Source organism: Pituophis catenifer, unplaced genomic scaffold (assembly GCF_029215685.1).
Source record: "Pituophis catenifer annectens isolate HBS135680 unplaced genomic scaffold, rPitCat1.0.hap2 SCAF_1, whole genome shotgun sequence".
In the NCBI taxonomy this organism is placed as follows: Eukaryota; Metazoa; Chordata; class Lepidosauria; order Squamata; family Colubridae; genus Pituophis; species Pituophis catenifer.
The window spans coordinates 232249205-232262602 of NW_027256881.1; the positions used below are offsets into that span (position 1 = coordinate 232249205).

Sequence of the window (13398 nt, forward strand, 5' to 3'; positions counted from 1 at the left end):
TATCTAATTGGCAAAACCCAAAATCAAAGTTTCATTTTCCCCCCCTCAAACACAAAGTCCAAAAATGGTTTCCATGTTGTTAATTCCATTAACAATTAACAGTTAATTGTTAATTCTTTTCTTTAATCAGAGCAGTCAGTTTGGCCATCTCTGCGAGGAGTACCTGGAAGACAGCAGAGTGCAGAGTTCTTGTCACTTCCAATTTGTGTACCCATTGGAGAACGCTGTATAATAACAACAAGCCTTAGCATGAGTTTGCAGCAACTGAATACAATGAAAGGCTGTCACTTATTCACATCTGCACAGAAATCCGAGGGAATTAGTTGGGTTAACTTGGAATTAATTTGAATCTGGATTAAAATCAGTGGAAAAAGAAATAACAGCAATACTGTTACTGGGTGTTCATCAGGGGTGAAATGCTACCAGTTCGGACTGGTTCAGCCAAACCGGTAGCGATGGCAGCGGGTGGTTTGGAGAACTGGTAGCGATGGCAGCGCGAGGCTCTGCCCACCCACCCGGTTGCTGTTACTTCCTGGTTTTAACCAGGAAATAATCTGTTTTTTACCCTCTGCACATGCACAGAAGGGTTTGCGCATGCACAGAGGGTCTGCGTGTGGGGCGCATGCACTTCCGAACCGGTAGGGAAAGTAAGTAAATTTCACCCCGGTGTTCACTATTAACCATCACCCAAGAATAAGATATGGATCATACCAGTGGTGGGTTCTAACCAGCTTTACTACCGGTTCTCTTCGTGCATGCGCTTCGTGTGCGATCGCTGCACTCCACGCAAGTGTGTTAGGAATCTGCCCAGCTGAGGTGCAGCAATCCATTCTGCCACACCTATCAGCTGGGCTAAAAAAGAAGAAATAAAAAATAGCAATATCGCGGGAGCGGGCGGGAGGGCCCAGCTCCCAGACAAAGAAAACCGGTTTGGTGACGTCATATCGTCACCGAACCCACCACTGGATCATACTTCCCAAAAACAAACTGCAGATTCTCCAAGGGGACATAAAGTAGCAATGTTGAAGGGGAGGTTCAATTATACTGATACTTCATTAGCAAAGAAACTCTGGATGCATGTTTTGAGAGGCAATTTCTGCCTTTTGTTGCTTATAACTGTCTCTGAGAATGAAGGAAGGCACAAAAGGATCAACTATTCTTGATCTGATTATGATCAGTACAGGTGGGCAAACTGGAAGCTGTGGGGAAAATGATTGCGTAGTGCTGGATTTCTTCATATTAAGACATGAACAGGCAATCTCTGACTGGCTAAGACAGCTTTCCAATCATCTAAGAAACCGTAAGGAGCTATCCAGTGATGTCTTAAAGGCGCATGAATGAATGTTTTTCACCCGCTATTTGGGGAGACTTTGGGAAGGAAGTGGAAGCAGAATATCTCTGAACACTCCTTAATACTCCCCCCCCCAAACCCATCACTTCCCTCCAGATTTCAGCCACTCAAACTACAGATGAGTACTTATATAGAAAACATCTTAACAAATTCAGAACAGTGAGAAATAGGATGGCAAGAGACTTTAATGGGAAAAGAAGCTTTTGAAAAGGCTCTTAAAAAAGGAAATATGGAAGGGACATTATGCAACTGTTCCAACAAGGGGAAGATGGAAAACAGCCAAAAAATTCCAATATGGCTGTACAAAAAGGTTAGCAAAAATCATGGAAAACATATACAGAATATCTGAAAGGGTACATATAGATAGCTCAGAACTATAAAGGTGGCATCAGGGAAGAAGGAAAACTCTCAAATCAAGCTACTCAAATCAACATAGCAGAATGGCAACTGATAACCAAGAACAAGTAGAACTCCTGTTTTGTCTCAGTCTTCTCTGGAGAAAGAAATGCCGCAACAGCTTAACAGTAACAGAGTTGGAAGGGATCTTCCATCGAGCATCTGTGAAGGCCTGGCGGGAACAGCAGGATTCCCATTCAACACTGACAGAAAGGAAGTCAGGGAATATTTACTGACCTTGAATGAGTTCAGATCTCCAGGCCAAAGGAATTCTGCCTTAGAATCTGAAGAGAAATGTGCTGATCGCTTGGCCAACCTCTATGTATGATCTCTGAGAAATCCTGAAGAGTGACTGAAATATCAGATAACTTGAAATTAAATGTAAATGTTGTCCCAATCGTCAAAATAGGGAAAAAGAAGGATCCAGGGAACTACTGGTCACATTTGCCAGGCAGAGAACTATTATATTTTAATTGGGTAATTTCCTTAGCAGATTGTGGCGATGTGATAGATGGAACAACTTCAGCAATACTATCTGACAAAGCATCCCATGTCATTCTGATTAAGCTGGGGCTTGATGTAGGTCTACAGTTAACCTGAAAACTATTAACTCAATAATAATTCCTAATTAAAGTGTAGTTAAGTATTGAAGGGGTACCGTGGGTGTTGCTCCTGAATCTTTCACATTTTAATTTATAACTTAGATCAAATTTATTAAACAAACTAGGTTGGACATTATCAAACGAGCTAGGTTGGACAGCTCATATTCCAGAAGACAGGCAAAATTTAGAAATGATCTTCATATATTAAAGAATGAGATTGATGTAGCAGATTGGAATTTAATATAAACAAATGCAAAATGTTTCATTTAAGAAAAAGAAGTCATACAGCCATAAGACAGGGATATCTGGCTTGTTAATAATACATACTTAGCAGGAATTGTAGTTGATGACAAATGAAAGAGAAGTGTGATATGGTTGTTAAAAAGGCAAATTTAGTGTTAAGTTGCTCCCACAGATCTTTCTAAATCACAAGACATAAAAGTTCTACTACATTGGTCAATCTCCCCCTTAAATTACAGCTATCTTTCTAGAAGTTCTGGGATCTCTTGTCTGATTCTCTGCGCACAAAATAATATGAATGATCTACATATCATGAACTGAGGAAGAGTATGTGGCTCACAGTTTCAGGAAGTACAGGTAGTCCTCGACGTACGACCACAATTGAGCCCCAAATTTCCATTGCTAAGTGAGACAGTTGTTAAGTGAGTTTTGCCCCACTTTATGACCTTTCTTAACATTGTCATTAAGTGAATCGCTGCAGTTGTTAAGTTAGTACCAGGTTAAATCTGGCTTCCCCATTGACTTTGCTTGTCAGAATGTCACAAAAGGGGGAGTCACATCACCCCAGGATACTGCAGCCATTGTAAATATGAGTTAGTTGCCAAGCGACTGAATTTTTGATCACGTGACCACAGGGATGCTGCGAAGGTCGTAAGTGTGAAAAATGATCTTAAGTCATTTTTTTCAGTGCCATTGTAACTTCGAATGGTCACTAAACAAGCTGTTGTTAATTGAGGACTGTGTGCACTCTCTTCCCCTTGAACCCATTCGAAATCATGTCTGGTTTCTTGTACCCATGTCAAGGAACTAGAACAGAGAGGCAGTTTGCATTGCCTATTTATGAAAAGGGAAGGGCTCTCCTGATCCAGTCTGAAAATCCATGCCAAATCCAAAATTCACTTGAAGCCCCGAAGTAAGTGGGCCCTGCTTAAGAGAGGCATGTCTGCTCTTGGAAGTGATCAGCTCCTAGCCCTCAAGCAAGGGACTTGCCCTTCGAAGAAATGATTAAGAGATTGTGTGTGTGTGTGTGTGTGTATGTGTGTGTTTTAAAATAAGGCAGCTCTGAATGGCCTAGCTTTGCTTGCTATAATGAAAGCACTCCGCGTGGCATCCTCAAGCCTTTTCCAAACGTGACGCTGATTGATTCATTCATAAACTTATCCTCTGCCCCATTAAAAAGTAAATAAAATATCTCCAATCCGTTGGCTTTTGAGCAACATAAACAATTCCTGCCCAACCCTATTGTAAAAATGAGTCACTGAGATGAAAGAAAAGAAGTTAACTACTAATTTGTATGCAGAATGAGACAACCCCCCCCCCCCGGACTCAGAACCAAGCACACGTCCCATTTCTCCATTTGACGCCCACCTTTCTCCCTAAATTGGAAAGGGTGGTGTTTTCCACACCACCATTGAGCCTTCTTTATCCTTTTAAATCTCTCCCCATTTCTGTTATCAAATTTCTGAGACTTGATACAAGTTATCAGTCTCTTATTTCCTTTTATAATCCGTTCTACATTACCTTCTTTTTTTTAAAAAAAAAAAAGGTTGCAAGGAAAGCATTATTGTATGAGATTGTGGCTCAAGGTTATCTAATAAGCTTCATGCTATAAATGAAATTTAGACCAGCTCTTCCTTTTCTAAATACAAGTACTCAAACTATGTCCCAAAACTCCGCTACAGTAAGGGAATTGGGTTCTGTGGTATTTTGACACATAACATGGGTAGTTGTGTAACACAAACACCAGCTGAACATCAAGGCCTGCAGAAAAATCAGGCAAACCACAAATGTGATATTTTTTTGTTACCTTGTCTTACGATAGAACAGGGTAAGCCCAGATAAGCCATGGCAAACAGTTCAATGCAGGATACGTACCATGCTCAACCAAGTTTAAATAGTAAGTTTTCAATTAGTGACTATGCTGTAGAAAAGATAACACGGTTTTAGGGAAGACTATCTCAGGTCCATGACCCTCTCAAGTGAATGATGGCAGAGATCAAAAGAATCTTTAAAATTTATCCATTGAAGGATTCCACCACCACCCCCTGCTACAGATAATGATCATCTTTCTCCAAATTTAAGAAGTGAATTGAGCTGCTCCATACATGGATCAAGCAGGAATCAATCTTTCTACCGTCCTCGGCTTTGACGGAAAGGAAGGAGAAATATGGCTAACAAGTTAGAACAAAACCACTTGGGAGAGACTGATTTCTTCCTTTTCTCTAACCCCGTTTCTAGAAGATGCAAGAAGCAAATTCCTAACCCTAGAGATTCAGAGATGAACTCCAAAATCGACATTGACAAATGAAGGCTCCCCCCCCCCCTCCAGGACGCTTTCATGTCAAAGTAAATGCCTCTTGGCGAGAATTTCAAGATTACCAACGGGGTGAGAATACGTCTGTTACAAGGAGATGACAGCCTGGATTATAATGTGCTGTTGGGGGGGTGGGGGGGACGAGTGGGGGTGAAATAATCCTGATGACTAGAGCCACTCGTAAAAAAGACAAATCTGCTTCGACACTACATTCCTGGGAGAGCTGTAATTACAGAAACAGCTCCCAAGTGACATAGCCTCCAGGCCCTTGGGGGGGCTTACAAGAGCTGCATTAGCGAGGGATGTGTCATTAATCTCCCTTTAGTACCGGTGCATTTGCTGGCCCAGGGGCAGGAGAATTTGAAGAAGGACCCTGCCAAGCCCACCTATGGGGGGGTGGGGGGTGTTAAGGTCTTGCCTACCAACAGAAGAAGAAACAGATTCTGGCAAGAGGGAGGCTGCTAAGGAAATCCGAAATGAAACAGAGGAAGAGGGGGTCTTTCTTACCTTTGGCCCCAGAGGCTGAGGAGAAGCAGGGGGCAGAGCCAAAGAAGCAGCCAGGCTTGTCCCATCCTGGATGTTGGAAGTTCTGTCTCCTCCAGCTGGTTCCTCTCCTTTAAGCGGCCAGCCCAAATAAGATGGGGCAGTAGGTCCGTCTCTCCTTCCCTTCTACTCTTTGACTCTTTGCCTTGTCACTTCTGGCTACTTTAATTTTTTTAGGACTTCATCAATTGCCTCCCAGTGGAGAGTTTTCGGCTTTGGGTTTTTCTGTTTATGTCAATTGGGGGGGGGGAAAGCGGGCTGTTTTAATTTGACAGCTGTTCCCAAAGATCTGCCGAGCTAACCTGCGGTGAGCACCTCGGGGCCTGCCTTCCCTCCTCTCCACCCGTCTCTCCCTTCTTCACCAGGGTGGCTGGTTGGCGAAGAGACGTCGGACGTTGCCCTTTGCAGAAGAGAGCAACAGGCTCCGCGAAGCTTCTCGGAACTCCATGCGGACAGGTCCTTCTCCTCCGCCCCCATCTGAGCGCGCTGGGCGCAGAAGGGAAGAAAAGGAGGCTGGCAATGGTTTCTCTCTCTCTCTCTCTCCCACCCCCACCCCCACCCACCCCCACGCCCTGCTATCTAAGTACACACCCTCTTTTCTTTTCTTTTCTTTTTTTTTTTTGCAACTGGGAACCCCCACCCCCACCCACCCCACCCGGACGGTGGAAATTACAGCAGGGCTGCCGCAGCTCTTCCTGGGCAGAGCGATCTTTCTCCAGGGCGGGGGGGGGCAAAGGTGGAGGTCAGGAGGCACGTGCAGCCCGACCCCACTGGGCACCCTCTGCTTCAGCCAGTGCCCCAAATGCCCGCGCGGAGGTCCTGGCGCTTGAGGTGCCAGAAAGAAAGTGAACAAGGAGGCAAACTGGCGGCGGCGGCGGTTTCTCGGACGGGACGGCAAGCATTAAGCCCTCTCTCTCTCTCTCTCTCTCTCTCTCTCTCTCTCTCTCCCCTCCCTCCCTCTCTCTCTCTCCCTCTCTCTCTCTCTCTCTGTCTGTCTGTCTCTCTCTCTCCCTCCCCTCCCTCCCTCTCTCTCTCTCTCTCTCCCTCTCCCTCTCTCTGTCTGTCTCTCTCTCTCTCTCTCTCCCTCCCCTCCCTCCCTCCCTCTCTCTCTCTCCCTCTCCCTCTCTGTCTCTCTCTGTCTCTCTCCCTCCCTCCCCTCCCTCTCTCTCTCCCTCTCCCTCTCTCTCTCTCTCTGTCTCTCTCTTTCTCTGTCCCTCCCTCCCTCCCTCCCTCTCTCCCCCCCCCCCTCTCTCTCTCTCTCCCAACTACCGAGCCAGCGCCCCAAGCCCGAGTCCCGACACGCCCGTGCTCAGGAGCCCTCGGGCAGGCGGGCGAGCAGGCAAAGGACGGGTCGGGAAGCGTGTGCCAACCGCACTCCTAAAGGCGGGCGCATTTTCAAAGGCGTTGCGCGCCACAGGAACATGCACGGCCGTCGCCTAACACGGACATCTAAGCAAGCATCTATTCTAAGCGGCCGGGCGCGCTGCTCCGTTTTGGCACAGCTGGAGAGCGAGCGACGCTCCGCTCAGGCGCTCGCCCGGGTTAGCAAAGCTTGCTCGGGCGCGCTTGTCACTTGGCGCTTTCTTAAGCCTCTTTCGGAGAGGCTCACTCACTCGCTCGCTCGCCCTTTCTACGGGGAGCATGCAAGCCACATCGCCAAAGGGCTCCCCAAGATGCACCCTGGAGATGCACCCCTACGAAACACCCACAGCAGCCCTTTTCTCTCTCTGCTGCCTTGCTACTCTATATCAGTGGTTCTCAACAGCGGTGGGATTCAAGTAATTTAACAATCGGTTCTCTGCCCTAATGATTTCTTCCAACAACCAGTTTAACAAACTGCTCAGAAAGTTAACAACCGGTTCTCCCGAAGTGGTGCGAACCGGCTGAATGCCACCACTGGTTCTCAACCTTCCTAATGCCACGACCCTTTAATACAGTTCCTCATGTTGTGGTGACCCCCAACCATAAAATTATTCCTTTTTTAAAAAAAAGAAGTTTTTTATTTTAAACATAGTTAAAAAGACTAAAAATGTTTCACAGATGGCATCTTCCACCAGCAAGAATTGCGAAAATGTTCCCCAGCAATTCTCCGAAATGCTGGAAGTGTAAGATTAGTTATGGAACATTCTATCACCAATGGTGGACACACACATAAAATTATTCCTAAAACCATCGAAAATATGTGTTTTCCGATGGTTTTAGGCGACCCCTGTGAAAGGGCCATTCAATCCCCAAAGGGGTCGCGACTCACAGGTTGAGAACCACTGCTCTATGTTCTTGTGCTGAGGACAAACAAAGGAAGGGCCGGCTACTATTAGGAACTCCCCGTGGGTTTATACAGGTAGTCTTCAATTTACAACAGTTCATTTAATGACCGTTCAAAGTTACAGCGGCACTGGAAAAAGGGACCGATGTTTCACCCTTATGACCATTGCAGCATCCCTAGGGTCACGTGATTGACACTTGGATGCTAGACAACAGACTCACATTTTTTATTAAGGTTGCAGTGTCACAGAGTCACGGGATTCCCCTTTGCGACCTTCCAATGAGCAAAGTCAACGGGGGAAACCGGATTCCCTTAAACAGCCGTGTTACTAATTTAAGAACTGCGGTGATTCGCTTAACAAATGTGATGAGAAAAGTCGTAAAATGGGGCAAACTCACTCAACAAACTTCTCACTTAACAACATAAATGTTGGGTTCAATTGTGGTCGTACGTTGAGGATTACCTAAACTGCCAAACAGAAATTGATTCAGAAATCAATTGTGGCTTTATAAAAGTATGATTAATTACATATAGCCAGCAGCACTTTTCCATATTTAAATGGCCAGGTGCATATATATACCCAAGCAGGTACACAATTCAATCGTCCTTCTATAGTAGAGGGTCCTCTTGTTTGGTTCCCTTGGACCTAAAGAATCATAGCGTTAGAAAAATATGTTTAAGCCATCAGGTCCAATCCCATCTTCAGCAACTGAAGCAGGAGGTAGGAAGGGACCTAGTCCAGCTCTTGCTCAAGCAGGAAATCCTATACCCGTGATGACAAACCTATGGCACGCATGCCACAGGTGGCACGTGGAGCCATATCTGTGGGCACGCGAGCGTTGCCCTAGCTCAGCTCCAGCATGCATGTGCGCACTGGCCACTTAGTTTTTGGCCGTTCCGGGCCCACTGGAAGTCGGGAAAGAGGCCATTTCCGGCCTCCAGAGGGCCTCTGGGGAATGGGGAAGGCTGTTTTTGCCCTCCCCAGCCTCCAAGAAAGCCTCTGGAGCCTGGGGAGGTCGAAAAACTGGCCTACCAGGCCCACCGTGCCATCATGTGCCAAAAGCGGGGGGGGAGCGCATGCATGCATGGGGGGATGGGGCGTATTGAATTATGGGTGTGGGCATGCACGCACACAAACCCCTCGTGCTCCCCCCGCTTTTGGCACGCAACAGCAAAAAGATTAGCCATCACTGCCCTATACCATTTCAGAGAATAACATAAATTATCAGAATTGGAAGGGACCTTGTAGGTCATCTAATCTAACTCCCTGCACAAGCAGGAGAGTCTATACCATTTCAGACAAGAGGATGTCTAGTCTCTTCTTGAAAACATCCAGTGATGGAGCACTCCACAAGACTTGCCCATTTATTCTTTGTTGAAGGATAGAGGTTGGCTTTCTGATGGGAGAGTGTCACAAAAGATTGGATAATTAGATTGATTGTTTAACAGGAGGCCTTTACTCTTGGATTTCTCAGTGTGGTACCCAGCATATCAGTGCACCTGACACTTACTGATTTTTAAAATTATTTTAATAAAGGGCAAAACTAGAAAGCAAGTATGTTGCAGTGTCCAGAGCCAGTTTTCAGTATCAAATATATCTATTTTCAAGAAAAGTATATATTATAAACCACAGAGAGTTCTGCCATGATTAGGTATGACTCTCAGTAGTTTACAAGTTATAAAAATGATTAAATCTCCATCATAAACTAATTTAAAACACCTAATTGGAAAGCCCTGAAATAATAAAACGTAATGGATAAAAACATATGCCATCATGTTGAATCCATAGCTATATTAGTGGCTAATTCTATATCATAAATGCTCTATGAAAGGGCTCCATTTTTAATATTTTCCTAAATACGATCAAGGAGGAATCAGTCTAATTTCTACTGCAAGGCTGTTCCAAAGAGCCAGCTCTGCTGCTGAAAAGTCTCCCTGCTTCCCTCATGTTTATTTCCCTGGAAGAGAGAAATTATCAATTGTTTCTCCTGAGACTGAGTTTTTCCAATTCCACCTAGAGATAGCTAAGGGCAAAGCAATAAAGGGCTGTACAGGTTAAACCAACATTTTGGGTTCAAGTATCCAGAAGCCTATTAGAAGCCACTGCTGGCTTCTTCTACACCTGAAGAACAGGTGTAATTTGCTCCCAGCTACAATAGCAGTAGACTTATATACCACTTCACAGTGATTTACAACTCTCTCTAAGCAGTTTACAGAGTCATCATGTTATCGTCAACAACCTGCGTCCTCATTTTACAGCTCTTTCTAAGCAGTTTCCAGAGACAGCCTATTGCCCCCAAAAACCTGTGTCCTAATTTTAAAGTCTTCTCTAAGCAATTTACAGAGCCGTCCTATTGTCCTCAACAATCTGGGTCCTCATTTTACAGCCTTTTCTAAGCAGTTTACAAATGTCAGCATATTGCTCCCAACAATCTGGGTTGTCATTTTACCAACCTTGGAAGGATGGAAGGCTGAGTCAATCTTGAGCTGGTCAGGAAGCAGATACCAGTTAGCATATGGGCCACTGTATTTTGGACCAGTTGTAGTTTTCAAGTGGTCTTTAAAGGCAGCTCCATGAACAGATATTGCAGTGGTCCCATGGTAGTAATGAGGATTTAGTTTAATATTCTTAGGTCTTCCTGCATTACTGGTGCACCAAAAGAAATGGGGCAAACCTCCCATGGCTATGGCTTCTAGCTGCTATTCTAATAGAAGCCATAAGTTCAGGAACATGCCTTTATTTTGCCCATATTTTCTCTGGTGCTGCTATGCTAATGATTTCTCTTAAGAACACCATGTCCAAGTATTCAAAGTAATCTATTTTCATTTAATTAGCCCTCCCATTCTCCCATGATGCGCTTTATGACCGGGTCATATTTTCTAAATGTCAATATAGTCTCTATACTTCTTTCTTCAGATTTCTCCTAGCCTATGTTTATCTAAGTAAACCTCACCTCAAAAGCTAGACTGGCCAGGCATTATGGTCCATTAGACCTAGAACACGCTACTTTGGGGAAGGGTCCTATACGTATATGAATAGAAAAGTATTCCTTAAATATTATGTCATGTAATCCAAATGGCCCAGTCCAAACCCAAAAGGAGAATACTGGAGAGCTGAGAAAACTCAAAGATGAGAAGAGTGTTTTTTTAAAAATAACTTTACTATGAGTCTTTATTGGAGAAGACTTCAAGTAAAGCCCTACTTAGATTATTCATAGTCAGGAAATGCTCATTGCTAGTGGAAGAAATATAGAGAACCAGACCAGAATATCTATTTGTCTCTTGTATTCTATGGCATTGGATGGCATTACAAATCAACCCCCGCTCCCATACTCCAACATTTTCTTGCAGATTTGACTAGATTGTTTCTATTCATCCTGTTATCTTTCCTATCTGTGTGATGCTGGTTCCTCGAGGTAAGTCTGCAGGCAGCTAAGGTTATCTTTCTTTGAGGCACTTAATAAATGGTGTCATTTTTGCTATTCATTATAATTCTTTGAAAAAGTTACCATGTACAGACGAGATAATCCAGTCCTCGGTATGGGAAACAGCTGCGGTGAAGACTTCAAAGAAAAGGACCAGCAACCAGGATTAAATGCAGCCGTTGCATTTGAATTGAAGGGATCTTTAAGCTGGGGCCAGCTCCGCCATGCAGTAGGCTGAAGTGATTTGCTTCAGGCAATGCTTTATCTATGATAGAGAAAGAGAGATTGCATGTATCAAGGGCAAGTATGATGCAGCAAGATTTTAAAGAGTTGACCTAGCTGTGCTGGGACGGGAAGTGGGTTTGCATTCCACTTTGAGCAGCAAAATGTTTTGTGCCAGCAGGCATCTTTGGATAGTCGGGAAACATGATGGTTTGCCAGATCAAGTGAAATAGCCTTTTTACAACAAAGGGTGAGAATCTTTCTTTATTCCAGATTAGTGTCAACGCACTAGACCATTGGAGGGGGAAAAAAAACATATTAATAGCCAAATGCGCTCCATGGCTTAGGGCCTGGTTATTTACGGGACCGCCTACTACCACAAATAGCCTCCCACCGGCCAGTATGCTCTCATAGAGAGGGACTCCTCCGGGTGCCGTCAGCCAAACAGTGTCGACTGGCGGTCCCTAGGGGGAGAGCCTTCTCTGTGGGGGCACCTACCATCTGGAATGAGCTCCCCCCGGAGATATGGAGGATCCCGGATCTGCGCTCTTTCCGCCGTGCTGTGAAGACCTTTTTATTCCATCAAACGGGCTTGGCCTAATCTCTTCCCTTTTTAAATATGTAAATTTTAATCTGTTTTTAAATTATTGGGGTATTTTAATTTGTCAGGGCCAAATAATTTAATTTGATTTTATCGGGTTTTTAAATTTTGTGTATTTATGTATTTTATTGTTGGCTGTTCACCGCCCTGAGTCCTTCGGGAGTAGGGCGGTATACAAATCAAATAAACTAAACTAAACTAAACTAAACAAATGGAAGCATCCTATTTTAATCATCCTTTCCTACTAAGCTGTGGTTGAATAGGTATTAATTCTGCTACAGTTTCAATCCATTCTGCACTTTGAAGGCAAACAGAATAATCAAGGGACAAAAATATTCCTAGGATAGACCTTGAGGGAAAAAAACCAAGCATGTCAACAGAAGATATAAGTGAAATACATAAAGTTATACCTGCTGTAGATTAAATGGAAGCTACCTTTTCTCTGTCTTCCATAATGCGAGGTCAACCAATAAAGTTGGATGGTAGACAATTCTGGACAGATAAAAGTAAGTACTTCAAAGACACAAAGGATAATTAAACTATACATTACTTTAAAATGCTATCAACTGGAATGGCTTTAATTTTGGCTATATATTATCTCCAATATTAGAGACAATAAATCTCTCAACACCAATTTTCGGGTGCATGAGAGAAAGAGTGACTACTATCTGTGTTTGGGTTTCCCACAAACAGCTGAATCCACCCATTTTATTCTCCCATTTTGGGAACAGGATTACATAGATTTTTGGACTGACCTAATCAAATTATGTTCATAGTGTAATGGCTGTATTTCAAAAATTGTTTTATGCAATTTCTTGGCCTTGCTAGAAGTAGATCCAGAAAGGAGGGGGGATAACTCCTGTGACCACATTTTCTTTGAAAAAATAAAGAACAAATCTGAAAAGGGAGCAAATCTAAAAGAAGTAATAAAGATAAACATTTTTAATGCTTCTGTTTATATAACTTCACTTTATAAAGGAAAACTCAAGAGCAAAATTAAAGAAAACATGTGCATTAAGTGTTACCATTAATACAGTAAAAGTTAAATCACCAACATAAAGGACAAAAGACAATTTTTGCAAACTAAATAAATGCAAAGGATGGTTTTCTGAAATAAAGGACCATCCTTTATAATAAAGGATGTACGGTCATTAAAGGTATAATAACTTAAAATAAAATTCATTTTGGAAAAGTCTACAGCCCTGTGATTTCCCTGGATTCCTAAATTCCTTTTTATACCCAATATCACGATGCCACCAATTAACTATTTCAAATAAAAATTGTGAGGCATTATTTTTTTTAGCCTGAGGGCTACACCTAAGTACACTCTTCCTCTCCCAGACACATGTATAAATCCCCATGGAAGCACCCACAATCCGCATCCCATTCCACCAGCAGTCAGCAAATCAGCTAGCTGGCAAGGAGCAGATGATCAGCC

The 13398-nt window shown here is 43.6% G+C and overlaps 1 protein-coding gene across 1 annotated transcript in view; it reads right to left on the reverse strand.

The window, feature by feature from the left end:
* WNT10A (Wnt family member 10A) overlaps positions 1-5665 on the reverse strand; it is a 61873-nt gene extending 56208 nt beyond the window's left edge. The window contains exon 1 of the mRNA XM_070957150.1: positions 5411-5665. Coding sequence (XP_070813251.1) covers positions 5411-5475 — 65 coding nt within the window. The 5' untranslated portion in view covers positions 5476-5665. The remainder of the gene's footprint in view (positions 1-5410) is intronic.
* Positions 5666-13398: the final 7733 nt, after the last annotated feature.